The following is a 14701-nucleotide window of genomic DNA, read 5'->3' on the forward strand; positions in this document are numbered from 1 at the left end:
CCATCATTTCCGTGACCTGGGAGCGACCAGGGCCAGCTGGGGTGGCTGCAAGTGGGTTACCTGCTTGTCCATCTAAGTCCGGATTCATCCATGAGTTCAAGTCGCCTCCCAGGATCACTTCGCCCTCGGCTTCAATCATAACCTTGGGGACTGTTTGTTGGAGAAACCTGGACTGACCGGCGTTGGGCGCATATATGGATGCGAGCGTAAGAATGGTGTCCTGTATTTTACCGACAAGCACGAGCGCTCTACCACTCATGTCAGTCCAGGTTTTAAGGTGTTCGAACCGAACTGCTCTGTTGATTAAGATGCCGACTCCAGCTTTCTTGAGGGTGCCGGAGCCCCAGTATTTGATGCCAGTTTTGGTGCCTAGAATTTTCCTCTCGTCTCCTTTGGTGTATAGGGTTTCTTGTAGGAAGAGGATGTCAAGTTTTGCTCTCTTGAACTCTCTGTAGACTAGGGATCTCTTGGTGGGAGAATTGAATCCCTTAACGTTCAATGTGCCAATTTTGAGTGTACTATGCCTGTCACTGCGATTATCATGTCCGTCGATCAGAGGTGTGTTCTTTAAATTCGCTCATCATGTTGTGTCGCTCGTCGTGGGAAGTCGCCGTGAAGGAAGTGATCAAGTAAGTGCCTCTGAAAGTCTGAGGCTGTACAATTTTCTGCCTTCCTCCCCTTCAGGGTATTGAAGATAATACCTGTTGCCCTCTGTCTTGTCTCGTTGCTCTTCATTCTTTCAGTGAGGGTCTCTATCTTGTTGCAGTGGCGTCCGAGTTGGACTAGATGTGAACAGCCGGTCTACTACCGAACCACCAGCAAGGGTCGTAACCTCACAGCCCCGTCAGCAACTATCATCAACATAACTTTTTTGAGCCCCCGCCCCCCCTTATGTGAAACTTTGTAAGAAACAACATTATGTTAAACAACAACTTTTACTGTATAGTAGCGTATATAGTGATACATGCGGTTTCCGGAGTCTTCGTTCATCGGCAGCTCGTGCTTGTGCTCCGGGCAGTTCACGTGCTATGAGATGTAACTAGTAACAAGGGAGTGCCGAGATCCGAAGTATAAGTAGGTCCTCTTGCGGAAACTCTCGAAGTGAACATCGTAGGAATACAGGACTTGGCCGAACAGCATCACTTGTTGTCAGGCGTGTCGTTGGGTCGCCTGTATTTTCTGGATCCCTTTACTCTTTTCCTTCTCGGGCCCTGGAGTTCCCATCTCGATCGGTCCTGTGCAGGGGCGGCCTGTGCTCCCTCCCCCAGGGCCATCCCAAGGAGGTCTGCGATGCATTCTCGTATTGGATGGCCCCGGGGGAGTAGTATCTTCCTGCTACCATGCTCAAACGCGAGGGAAAAGGGATAACCCCATCTGTATCTTGTGCCTTGTTCTTTAAACATCTCGTGAGGGGCTACAGAGACGGCGTAGGGCCAGTGTGAGCGAGGATAGGTCCTGAAAGATGGTGATTTGGGCCCCCCCAAGAGTGAGGGTGCCCCGGTCCTGGCTTTAGCAAGTATCCTCGTTCTGGCCTGGTACCTGTGGAATCTGGCAAGGACCGATCTCGGGCCACCTGGAGGGCCTCCGGCTCTGTGTATCCTCTTGGTCTTGAGTTCATCGATGTCTTCGTCTGCCGTTATAATTTTGACGATGTCATGTATTGTTTCTTTGAGGTCTTCCTCCATTTCTCCTTACCATGTAAAGTGTTTTCGTTGGGGAAACCTGCAGCTGGTAGAACTCCCCATTTCCACCCCAAAAGCATACGTGGAGTCTGTATAGATGGTTACTGTTTTATCTTTAGACGTTATTCATGCTCTAGTGAGGGCAACCAGTTCTGGAATTTTTGCAGGATAGCTCTCAGGTCATTGTGCACTTGGAGCAATGTCTTCACTTTGGACATAGATTCAGTCAAGGGCACTGGACTAGCTGTAATCCTGAAGCTTGGCAGCTCATGATGCGTCAAAGCTGTTGGGATAATGCTATACATCTTCATGTCACAGATCTTTTTGAATACATTATTCTTTGAGGGAAATGTGATAAGATGTTGAAGTGCAGCTAACTACTCCTTGACTGTTTTAGGCTGCTATTTTAGTTTTGTCCCAGTGCCTTGTAGTCAGTAACTTAGAGCCCTTTATCTCTTTATTCAGGTACAAACAATCTGAGCAAACATATCAACAGACAAATGTGCCCCTAAATGTATGTGACAAAGATATTTTATATCACCCAGGAGTTTGATTCCATATGCAGCACATGGCCACAGTTTGAGTGCCTTATAGAGAAAGGGAACTCCACAGTGACTTATAATAGCCTAAAAATATACATTGCATGAATTTGAAATGGTCTATTCGTGTAGGTTGCTGCATAGCAGTGGCATTATTTTTCCATTCTTGGAGTAAAACTGTGCAGTGCAAGGTCCAGGTGAGCAAAAGTAATGCTGTTGACCCTGTTTGTCCTTTCTTTGTTTTTGCTTTCTCCAGGTGTAGTGTTGGTGGAGAGGAGTGTTCCAGGATCGCAACCTTGCGAACAGTGTCAGAGGAAGTTTTCCTGTGGAAGCTGCCCATGCGGAGCACTCCTGCATGGGGGATCACCCACCTCACCTCATTTTCATATATTGCACTGAAGGGACCAAGTGCAAAAAGCACATCCAGGACTGGGCTCCTCACAGAGCTGAGGAAAAACCACCACCACCATGCAATGCAGCACATTGGGAGGACATGCCTATGTGGGTGTGTGTAATGCCCAGTTTTATTGTGCTGCACAGTTGTCTTATGTATGTGCACATGTTTCCTGTTTCCAGGAATGACAGAGCATGAGTTTGGAGGTGCTTGTGGGAGGGAGAGTCCTGGGATATAGGACCAAATGCCTGGAGTGGCGCTCTGGAGCAGGGGTCCTCATATAGGGGAGAAGGAGGTTGTATGCGGTACTCAATCCAATTTTCCAATTTTATGACTTTATCGCCTGCACTTTGCCAAAAGACCAGAGGGAACGAGCAGGATCAAGCTCTAGCGAGCAGGCAGCATTTGCACAGGTCTTTTTCTCGTGAGGGGCAAGGCTTTAAATGTGGGGGTCCGCTTGGAAAATGTTTGCACACGTCTAGTCATGGGGATGGGTGGCATGGATGAGGGCTGTTTAAGCAGGCCTAGTCTTGAAGGGGACGCAATGTTTGAAACGGTCTGTCCTTAGGGAGGACATGGAATGGCCTAAATCAGGACAGGTTTGCATTTTGAGCAGCAAGTGATACGGGCGATATGTAAAGGTGCCATTGGTAATGTTTGAACAGGTCTAGCTATGGGGAGTGGGTGCTATGTATGACATTTGAACAGGTCTAGTCCTGGGGTGTGGGTGTCATGGGAAGCAAGTAACTTGAAGGATGCTTACACATGTCGAGTAGGGGGCTAGTAAGCAATGTTTGAACAGGTCTAGTTCCTGGAATTGGCCGCATGAGAAATGTTTGAAAAGTTCTAGACCACCTTAAAGGCTAGTTGGCTAATATTTGAACAGGTCTCTTGTCCTTGGTAGTGGATGGCTTGGGTGGCATTTGAAAGTCTATCCCTTGTTATTAATCAGTGTGGGTTACATTTTAATTGATCTATACCTTGGTAGTGGGTAGCATGCTTGGCATCTGCACGTCTCGTTCTCGGTAGCGGGTGCCTTGGGTGACATTTGAATAGGTCTAATCCTTGGTAGTTGGTGGCTTGGGTGGCATTTGCAGGTCTAGTCCTTGGTAGTGAGTGGCTTGCGTGATATTTGCACGCTCTCTGCAGGAGATCCCTGCCTGTTTGCGCATTGAATCCATGGTAATTGGCGGCTTGGGTGACCTATTCAGGTCTAGTCTTTGGTAGAAGGCAGGGTGGACAACGTTTGACTAGGCCTCTCCTTAAGGAATAAGCTGCAATATTATATGAGCTGGGTACCATTTGAACAGATCTAATTCGGAGTGGTGGTAGCTGTGAATAAAGAACCGGTAGTACAGGTGATCTTTGCCATGGTCTCATGCTACACAAGTTAAAGCATAGATTCAGTGTCTAGCCGAAGGCAGCAGACAGTTGCCCAGGTTTCGTCCTAGGAAGTAGACTGTTCTGGTGACATGTAAATAGGTAAAGTGCTGAGCAGGTGGAAGAAAGAGTGACATTTGAGCAAGGCTAAATGAAGGTAGCTGGCGACAATTGATCAGTTGAGTCCTGAAGGAGTGGCATTTGCAATGTTTACATTTTGTTTCAACCCTAGCTTTTTTGTGTAACATTGACAGATACATACAGGGAAAGAGGGAAGATGGGGGGTGGGCTGATTGTTCATCCCTGTGTTTATTGTGAACATAATCTCGCCATTTGATGATACATACATGTGAGTGCACTCACTCTATCTTCAGTGGCTTTTACTCACATTGCGTTGACTCCAATCAACTCCTACTCACATCTATCGGCCAGGGAGGTACACTGATGGATTGAGAGGTGCATCACAATAAGAGATCTGACATCCTTTATAGCAGATAATTATCTACTGTTCTACCAGATGTACTGAACAGAGCAGTGAGTAAAAAGCAGGACTCTTTTATGGAGAGCAGTGAGTGTAGGCAGCAAGGATCTCGAGCAGAGACAATTGAGTGAAACAGACAGGCATCTCTTGCAGATGGCAGTGAATGTTACAGGCATGGATCTACACATGGAGCATTGAGTGTAACAGGCAGAGATCTCCTGTAAAAGCCAAGGTATGTAACAAGCAGAGACCCCCTACAGGGAGCAGTGAGTGAAATAGATTGGGAACACCTCCAGAGACCATTGAGTGTGAAAGATGGACAGGGGTTTTGCGCTGTGAAGAGTAGTGAGTGTAGGGTAACAGACAGGGTATTCCTGTACATACCATTGTTTTCCAGGGATCTGGTGGAGAGACCAGTGAGTGTAACAAGCAGAGTTATTCCACAATATGCTGGGAGTGTAACAGGCAGGGATCCCCTTAATGGAGCACTGAGAGTAACATGCAAGGATCTCCTGCATACAGCATTGTGTGTAACAGCCAGGGATCTCCTTTCTGGAGCCTTGATTGTAACAAGACAAAATCTAATGAAGAGACAAATGAGCGTAACAGGCAGAGATCACCTGCAGAGAGCATTGAGAGTGACAGACAGGGATCTTCTCCAGAAATCCTTTGATGTAACAGACAAGGATCTCCTCCAGAGGCCAGTGTGTGTAACAGATATGGATCGCCTGAAAATATTGACGCTGCAGAGAACAATGTGTGCAAAAAGCAGGTATCTCCTGCCAGGATTATTGCATGCAGTGTACAGGGGTCTCCTGCAAAGAGCAGTGATTTGTAATGGACAGGGATCTCCTGCACAGGACAATGCATTCTACTTATATCCTGAAGGGAGCAGTGAGTGTTGCAAGCAAGGCTCTTCTGCCGAGAGCAGTGAATGTAATAGGCAATAAGCAACAGACAGCACTGAGTATAACAGGCAGGAATTTCCCACATGGGAGCATTACATTTAGCAGGCATAAATCTCCTGCAGTGAGTGTAACAGGCAGGGATCTCTTGTCTGAATGTAACTGGCATGGATTCTGTGCAGAGACCAGTGTGTGTAATAGGCTGTGATGCTCTGCAAAGAGAATTGAGGAGGAAGCTCCTGCAGAGAGCAGCGAATATGAAAGGAGAGCAGTGAATGTGCGATGCAGGGCTCTCCTACAAGGAGCATTGTGTGTAAATGGCACATATCTCATATACAGAGTAATGAGTGTAGCAGGTGGAGATCTCCTGCATAGATCAGTGTGTGCATCAAAGAGGATTTATCCTACAGAGAGTACTGAGTACAAGAGACAGGGATTTCCTTTAGAGAGTAGTGGGTGCAACAAGGAGAGATCTCCTGTAGAGAGCTCTGAGTGTAACGAACAAGGCTCCCCAGCAGAGAGCATTGGGTGTAATAGGCCTGGACCACATACAGATTGAAATGAGTGTTACACGCATGTATCTCCTGTAGCTATCATTGAGTGTAACAGGCAGGGATCTCCTCCAGAGAGTTGTGTGTCAGGTGGGTTCTTCTGCAGAGTGGAGTGACTACCAGGCAGAGACCTTACACACAGTATAGCCAGGCAGGGATAACCCTGTGCTCTGAGATTCCCAAAGGTTGAAGTGTGTTTGTGGCTGTGTTTAGAGTTATTCTAAGAAAGTTCCCTGAGAGAGCAAGGCAGAGTCAACCAAGCCCTCCTAAGAGACGCGTGTGTCCAGCAGAATTGGAGTATGATAAATCAGTTGCCTATTAGAGAGCAACATGTGACCCGAGAGTTCCCTAAGAAATGTATGTGGTTGGCCAACAAGATCCCCTTGAGAGCAGTTTGTGTAGCCCACAGAATTCTGCCAAGAACGGAGATCATGATAATTCCTTTGCACACATGCATAGTGTGACCAGTAGTCTCTGAGTGAGTGGCTATGGTCAGTAGAAGGCCACTGAAAGACGCATATTGCCAACAAAGTTCAATTTGAGAGATCACAGTGTGGCCAGCTTAGTTCTTCTGAGCGAGCAGAGTTTCACAAGTCGTTTCTCCTGAGACCAGCAGAGTTCTGAAAAAGGTTTTGGGATCACCAGAGATTCCCTGAGAAGGCAGCCTTTGGCCAGCAGAGTTCACCTGACAAACCAGTGTGTGTCTAGCAGATGTATTCTTAGAACAGTGTGCAGCAGCAGAGTGATCTTCAAAGAGTTAGGCAGATTTCATCTGAGCGAGCAGTGTTAAGCAACCAGAGCCTCCTAAAGTAAGCAGGGTTTGGCTCCTAGAGTTCCCCTGACTGAGCAGTGTGTGCCTAGCAAATGAGAGCAGCGGGCAGCGCAAAGTGAGCTTCAAAGAGCAAGGTTTGGCAAACATAGTTCACCTGACAAACCAGTGTGTGCCTAGCAGATGTATTCTGAGAGCAGTGTGTAGCAGCAGAGTCTCCTAAGGTAAGCAGGGTTTGGCATAGAGAGTTCACCTGACAAACCAGTGTATGCCTAAAAGATGTATACTGGGAGCAGTGTGCAGCAGTAGAATGATCTTCATTGAGCAAGGTTTGGCAAACAGAGTTCATCTGAAAGAGCAGTGTTTGGCAAGCAGAGTCTCCTAAAGGAAGCGGGGTTGGGCTCCTAGAGTTCCCCTGATTGAGCAGTGTATGGCTAACAGAATTCCCCTGAGAGAGCAGCATTTGGAAGCAGAGTTTACTCCGAGAGGAAGGCATGTGGCCGACAGAGATCCCTTGGAAGAGCGTTATTTGCTAGGCACGGGTTGCCTTACAGAATACCACACGTTGAAGACACAGGCATTTTTATTGGAAAAGAAGATTGAGATTTTGCTACCTGATGATCCAAGATTTATTCTCTATATTTTTCCGCCGTCTACTCCATCTCTGTCTTCTCACCTATTCACTGGTGGGAATGCCACAACCATGGTACTATTATCATAAACTTGATTGATAGAGTTTATAAAGTGTGATGCCAGAGTGTCATGCATGTGTGCACCCTTGTCTCGGCATTGGCCCACTGCCTGCCTCATCAGCTACATGTCTCGCCCATTCCTTTTTTGTATACCAACTAATGAGGACTAGAATTGGCACATGGTTTAAACTTTAGACTGCATCTCTTTAGGCATAGTGGTCTCACTGTATTTCCCTTGTGCCCCACGTTTACTCCTTTTTTGTGATGGACTACCCTGCCATAATTGCCTCGCTTGAGGTGCTCCTCTGTATGTGGGCTGCAGTTCGTATGACAACACCAGATGTTGTATGGGTTATTAGCTGCCTGTACCGCTTCTGGATATGACTTCAATCACAGTTGCTGTGCTATAGACAACCTTTAGGTAAGAGACTGACCACAGAGGTGGTAAAAATGTAAAGGCACCACCAACTCAGTTCACGGCCATGCCATCAGTAGATTATTCTACAACCTTCTGTTTGTCTGTGGGGGTAGTGCATTGTGGACTAGAAGATGCAACCACTTAGCTAAAGGGCCCTCTCTTATTCCCCACCCTGCTGAACAGGTTGACTAATTTAGCTCAGGTGCTCTTCTCAGCTCTTCATCATTACGGAGGGATGGTGTGGTCTTTCTCTACCAGTCTGCCTTTGAATCCATGGGGCTTTTACCGTTTCCCAAAGGTGTATAGCCTGGTTCCAGAACACTTGGTGGGTGATATGATTGATGACTAACTATTCCTGGGTAGTTCTGGTGGAGTTGTCTTACTGATTCTGTTCATTCATCTGCTTAGTCGGTGACAGAGATTCCATTCTATGGTGTAAACATCTTTACTTCTACTACGAATTACATTCTAACCAAGCATATATTGGGTTCTGTCACATCCAAAGCTTTGTTTGACATTTCCATTTCAACACCAGGCTTTCCATATCTGCTTGGACCATGCAAAGGCCTTTAGTAAGGTCAGGGCAGGTACAAAATGGATAATTGAAATTCCAACACAAGAAAATGAGATTTTGAAACATACCAAACAAACCCTCCCCTACACTGACAAGTCTGCTTAATTGTTCTCAAGAAGAAAATCATATCTGCTCGATGCCACAGTAAAAGAGCATGCCTTCCATGTAAAAGGGAAAATGCCCAGTGCCCATTGTTATTGGTCTTCAATCACTAAATATATTTATCTGGGGGCTGTATGGAAAGGTATAGTCTTTGGCTCTAAAATATCCCTTCCTAGTCCTACAAAGCTTTTGAGTAGACTGTAGATGCCATTGTGGAGGTTTATACCCTTCAGTCGGTTGAAGTTTTTAAGCTTTGTGGCAAGATTAAACTTCTACATATAGTCCTAGGCAGGATCTTGATATTGACACTGGCCAGAGTCCAGCAAGAGGTGGCGAAGGCTTGGCTTGCTGAATCTGGTGAAAACGTACTTTTACAGCCTTTCCTGGGGGATTCCAGGATATTCCTCTCTTTCATCATTTGAGACCACGTTCTCAGTAGAAATGACCACATCCAGAGTAAATAGTGCCCAGGAAATCTTCACCAAACACCCCCCTGTGTCCCTACAACAATGAATGTATAGACAGCACTTGAACACCCCTGAAACCTTTTTTCAGTTAGCAGATGGTTCAGGACACCCTGCACAGCTGGAGGCTCTGTCTAATAGCTATGTTTATTTAGTTGCACTACATTTCCCTTGACTAGACATAGCAACGCTCTTCTAGGAGAGATCAGAAAGGGAAATCCCGCTGGTAGGGTGTTCATTGCAGAGTGCTAGCCGTCAGACCTCCATAACCAGATATTCTCCTACATATTGCGGTCAGTGCGTCCACATCCACTCTAGACTCTGAGCACCTCTGAAGAGGGCAACATGCTGAATATCAAGCTTCTGATGCACAATTTAATATTTTTGACTAAAACATCTTTGCCCCTGGTTGACCGGCGGCTGGGGCTTCTGATGTGAGTGGCTGCACCAGAAGCATGTACTACTGGTTCAAGTAAGGTGCACTTTTTCTTACCTCTTTTGTGGATAAATATGGAGGCTTGACAGTGGTGCTAGACCACTACTTTTTCGTGGTCCATCTAGCGTTTCTAGCCGAAGTGAAGATTCCATACAAAGTGATATTTAGCACACTACAGGGCACCCACGCAAGTAGAACCACTGCGAAAAATCCCTATTGCATGTTCACACATGTGCCATCTACAAGGTACTCCGTGTTACTTCCATACACACCCTTTAGTGCTAGCAGGATGTGTACCATATGGGTTAGAATTTCCAATCAGGACACCTTTATTATGCTTCCTGTAGCTTATAAAGACATTTCCAAATTCTGCCATAATAATATTGTGCTCTTACCTTAAAGCCCCACCAATTATTCTACTCGTTTCTGTGTGCTCCTTGTGCTGCTTTTCCCTTTATCTCAGAAAGGGCAGTGTTGCCACTTTTCCCTAACATTGCTCAGACTGAAGGTTTGTTTCCCCAGGAATTAGCATTTGGCTATCCCACATCATCACCTAAGATATACTGGAGGAAATCTCAACACGTTTCTGTTGCACTGCAATCTGCATAAGCTTTAATTTTGAACACTTAGGAGGGAAAACAGCAGAAGCAGTTGCCCAATGATATCATATGACATACTAATAATTCAGGTGAAAAAAAGGCATTTGACTTGATTCTTGTATGGTGTATTTGGGAAGCATTCATTGGATCTTGCTTGGCTGTGAAAAAGAACATTGATACAAAAAAAAACAGCACTTTGATGTACTTCCTTCCACTTAAAGAACTGCATCTGCAATGGAGCCTTGCTGTGGTGTTAGGCATGTTTGAAACCATTCTTTTTAGTCTGTCTTCCCTAAATAGTGGTGTTAAAGAGAAAGTTGGGTTTCTATATGTCTCTAACTTCTGGGGGACAGGTCAGGAGCTTCAGGTTCATTCTGGCTCCGCCCCTGTAATGTTTTTAACAGAAACAAGGCGGCCCTGCATACTCCTCTTTTTTGTTGATTCCAAGGCTAATTTCAGTTTTCCACATGAAGTGCAATATCATTCTTTTATTCTTTTTGTGACTAGGCCTCATTCCTCTGCGGGGAAATCTTCACAATATCAATGTGCATGTACTTGAAGCGAGCCACATGCAGATCGTCAAGTTCCTTCTGGGTGAGGTTGAACAGCTCTAAAATTGTAAATCAACCACACAGCTGAGTAAGGCTGACCTCCCTTATTTTACATATGGCGGTAGGTCTGAGAGGTGACAAGGTTCCATTTCTGCAAACGCTAGTTGGATTTTGTTGTGTTACCCTTGCCAGTGGGTGTCCATGCTCTTTCCACTACAGCTAGTGGAGCACCTGTGGCGTTCCAAGGAAACCCTCGGATCTACTGAGTCCCCATCTGTAAAGCCTACTCTGATAAGAGGAAATGCAGTTTGATTTTGTGCTTTCTTAAGCTTGGCTTGAGCCTATCTTCCCCACCAACCTTTCTGGTTGGTATCAGTCATCCCAAAGTGGGGGTACCATGAAGTAAGTGAAATGTGCTGACCAGTGACTCTGGTACTCCTATTTCTTAGGCTTAGATAATACAACCGACCGCTAGCAGAGCTGAGACGACAGATTCAGTAGCCAAAGATTCGTTTTTGACAATCATGTGTAAAGAGGGTGGACATGAGTGGGGCAAAAAAGCATGGCTTGAGTATCGTCATTCTTTTTTGTTTTGTGGTTACTCTAGTATCCAGTGATGTGATTGTTAGATGCTGTGTTTAAGGAAGAGAGTATAGACTGGGAGCACCAGAATGTGCTGCTTAGTAACTGTTGTCTTTTTAGTCAAGTTTGAGGGCTCTTTTCCTCAACAGCGAATGTGAAAATATTTCTGGTGAAAAGCAATACATCTCTATGTGTGCACTCATTGCACATTGAGGGAGGAGGTCTGTTGCACACAACTGAACTGTAGATGACCTATGACTGATCCAGAACACCGGTCTCACTCCAGAGCAACTCATGAAGGATGAATATACTTAGCCCTGGTGTCCCTAAACCAAACATAACCCTGTGGCAACCCACACCTTGACAGTTAGGAACTAATCATTGCTTCCATCGAATAACTTGGTCTCTGGCCACTACTGTGGGGTAAGTAATGCATGCATTTGTATGACCTCTACAGTGTGTGAGCAACCTACTGTTCTCTGGACTGCGGAATAGGCTCTGTGCTGTGCCAAGGCCCTTTAGTGTAGAGTATATTTTGCAAGAATAGCTGCACTGCCCAAAACGTTCACTAGATTTGTAAAATATCTGAGGTAGATTTCTGTACCAGAGTTTGTGTCATGGAACACTGGTCTAACATAGTTCTCTGGCCGGGGAGTACCTAGTATTTGCAGCCATAAAAAGCAGGGACGCTCAACTCAAGTGTGGAGATAGAGGAGTTGAATGCTACACTCTTTAGGTTTTCTAAGTCTTGCCTTTTCTATTGCAAGACACCTGCAAGAGTTAAGACTATGCTCTTCATTGTTTTAGAGAAGGGCTGTGGGAAGTGATGTCTATGTCACACACAACCATTTCAAAATTTGAATCCAAAGCTTTAGAAAGGATCTTCCTCAAGTGCGGTGATCTCCCATGTGTGTTTTTTAACTGTTGTACCCATAATGATTTTTGGTGTCACGTTTGTAAACGGAAAGTTAGTTCCACATATCCTAGAAGGTATTAGGGTAGGGTTATGCAGTGCCAAGGTTGGCCTACAGTGTCCCGCATCATCCTGGTTCTCTTTGTATGTGTGCTCACCACACAGTTCAGGAGTCTGTCCATATACCTCTCCCCTACAGGCTCCTATTTTGTGGACAGAATTCCTATCGGCATCCCCTGGTAAAGCTAAACACAAAGTACTTATTGTTCAGTGGCCAACACCCAATAGCTGAAAAAGGGAAACGTTGTCATGAATGTTTTGTATATAAAATGTATATTAATACTACATATTTTGTACAGCTGTATGGCCTTGAATAAAGGAGAATGTCTCCAAACAGTCCAATGTATCAGGTGTCTTTGTGTGATCACACAGTATTAAATGAAACGTTCAACCACTGCACGTTAAAGAAAGGCGTTGTAGAGCATGCAGAAGCATGTATTTTATCAATAGACCGATGCCCAAAGAATGGATATCACACCAAATGGCTTTACTACTTAATTCCTGAAGATCCAGTGACTGTGCAATGAGTTTATGGTACTCTTGTTAGAGGTTATGATTATACGTCAAGACTGAAGGCGAGCATTATGCTTAAACTTTCTTTAATTCTGCTCTTTACAGATTTTCAAAACATTAAACTTTATCTTCATTTTTTTTTAAAACAAACAAATTAAATTTTCAAGGGACTGCAAATGCCCCCAAATCCCTTGCTTTTTGTAGTCCTGTGCTTTTCAATTTCCACCTATCGGTGCTCAGGACCCTTATGACCCACATCCTGCCTGGGTCCCTTCCTCTTTCTTTTTGCTGCTCACTCACAGATAAGTGAGGATCAGGATATCTCTGTGGCTATATACAGATCTCTGTGATTTACATGTTCTGAATGTTTATTTCATATTCCGTTGTTGCTCGAGTGTGCGCAGTGCAATTCAATGTATATTATCTGTCTGCGAGCGCAGCTCGGCTTGTGAAACATTTAGCTTTTCCATAATGAGTAGATAGAGTCGGGACCGGAGCCGTGATAGAATGCGCTAGCCAGCCGGTCCCGCTCGCGCAGTTGTGCCTATTCTTTCCCACAACACAGAGCGAGAGAAGGGGTAGGAGCCGAATGTGACATGTGGCATGTGCCATAGCATGCCACTAATCTCTGGACTGGCTGGTGTAAAATGTACAGTTAAAATGATTTCAAACACATTCAACAAGTGAAAAATACCCTCTCAATCATTGTGGGATTGCTTTATATTAAAAACACTTTCAGCAATTGCAGGGTTAAAAGCACTTATCATGCCACAGCATGTCACCAATCTCGGGACTAGCTGATGTTAAATGTACTGTTTAAATGACTTCAAAGACATTAAACAAGTGAATAAAAGGCTTCACAACCATTGTGAAATGTTATAAATCAAATTAAAAAAAAAGAAGAATATGAAGTCCAAACTGCTCCCTCGATCTCACAACCTCATGCACTGTAGTCAGAAGGTCTACCATTGCGCCAATGCTTTGTATGGGAAACCTTCTGGAGCTAGTTTGTAAGACCTATTCAGACAGCAGGGCCTGCAAGAGCCTTTTCAGAGTTAATTCCACGTGGCATGCTACCTAGATATTTCTTCATATGTGCTTCAAATCAGTATTTTTCTTGCTTCAAAAGTACTGCAGGAATATTCTTATATTTAATAGCTTTCAGCAATTGAATGGTTGAAAGCTCACCTCTCTCTGGACTAGCAGATGTAAAATTTACTGTTTAAATGACTTCAAAGACATTAAACAAGTGAATAAAAAGCCTCACAACCATTGTAAGATGTTATAAATCAAATTTGTTAAAAAAATATATAAAGTGCAGACTGCTCCCTTGAGTTCACAACCTTGTGCACTGCAGTCAGAAGTTCTACCATTGCCTCAATGGTTTATAAGGGAAATGTACTGGAGCTAGTTTTTATGACCTATTCAGACAGCAGGACAAGCAAGTCCCTTTTCAGTGTCAATTCCAATGTGGCATGCCATCTAGATATTTCTTCATATGTGCTTCAAATCAGTATTTTCTTTGCTTCAAAACTACTGCAGTAATATCACCTCTTAGCCGCTTGTCTTATATTTAATAACTTTCAGCAATTGAATGGTTGAAAGCACTTAGAACTCCAGCATGCCACAGCAAGTCACCACTCTCGGGACTAGCTGATGTCAAATTTACTGTTTAAATGATTTCATAGACATTACACAAGTGAATAAAAAGCCTCACAACCATTGTGAGATGTTATAAATCAAATTTAATAATAAAAAGCCTGTGCGTCACCTTGCGGCAGCTAGCTGTCACAACCTCGCCCAAAACCCCCTCTGGCAAACGCATTGGCCAGGTGGTGTCAGGACTCAGGCCTCTAGAGCCTGGCATCCTCTTCAAAAGCCCTCATGGGGCCAGTCCTGGCGCCAGGCTGATACGCCATGAAAAACAATTTGCTTGGAAACTACTTTATTGTATTGTCAGCCAACATGGAGGCATCCACATAGCTTGGTTCCTAAGAACCAAGCTATGCGGTCTAGTGTTTTGGGTGTGGTAGCCTAGGGACTACTTTACCTGGACTATTTTGTTGGGGCTATTTAAACCACACCCGAGCAAGACA

The 14701-nt window shown here is 44.8% G+C and overlaps 1 protein-coding gene across 11 annotated transcripts in view; it reads left to right on the forward strand.

Annotated features, from left to right (window-relative positions):
* Positions 1 to 12428, forward strand: part of ATG9A (autophagy related 9A) — a 1030802-nt gene extending 1018374 nt beyond the window's left edge. For all 11 annotated transcript variants that reach the window (XM_069616910.1, XM_069616912.1, XM_069616911.1 and 8 more), the window contains one exon: positions 2478 to 12428. In XM_069616910.1, the coding sequence (XP_069473011.1) occupies positions 2478 to 2483 (6 nt within the window). In that variant the 3' untranslated portion in view covers positions 2484 to 12428. The remainder of the gene's footprint in view (positions 1 to 2477) is intronic.
* Positions 12429 to 14701: the final 2273 nt, after the last annotated feature.

Source organism: Ambystoma mexicanum, chromosome 9 (assembly GCF_040938575.1).
Source record: "Ambystoma mexicanum isolate Mex_15411 chromosome 9, UKY_AmexF1_1, whole genome shotgun sequence".
Lineage (NCBI taxonomy): Eukaryota > Metazoa > Chordata > Amphibia > Caudata > Ambystomatidae > Ambystoma > Ambystoma mexicanum.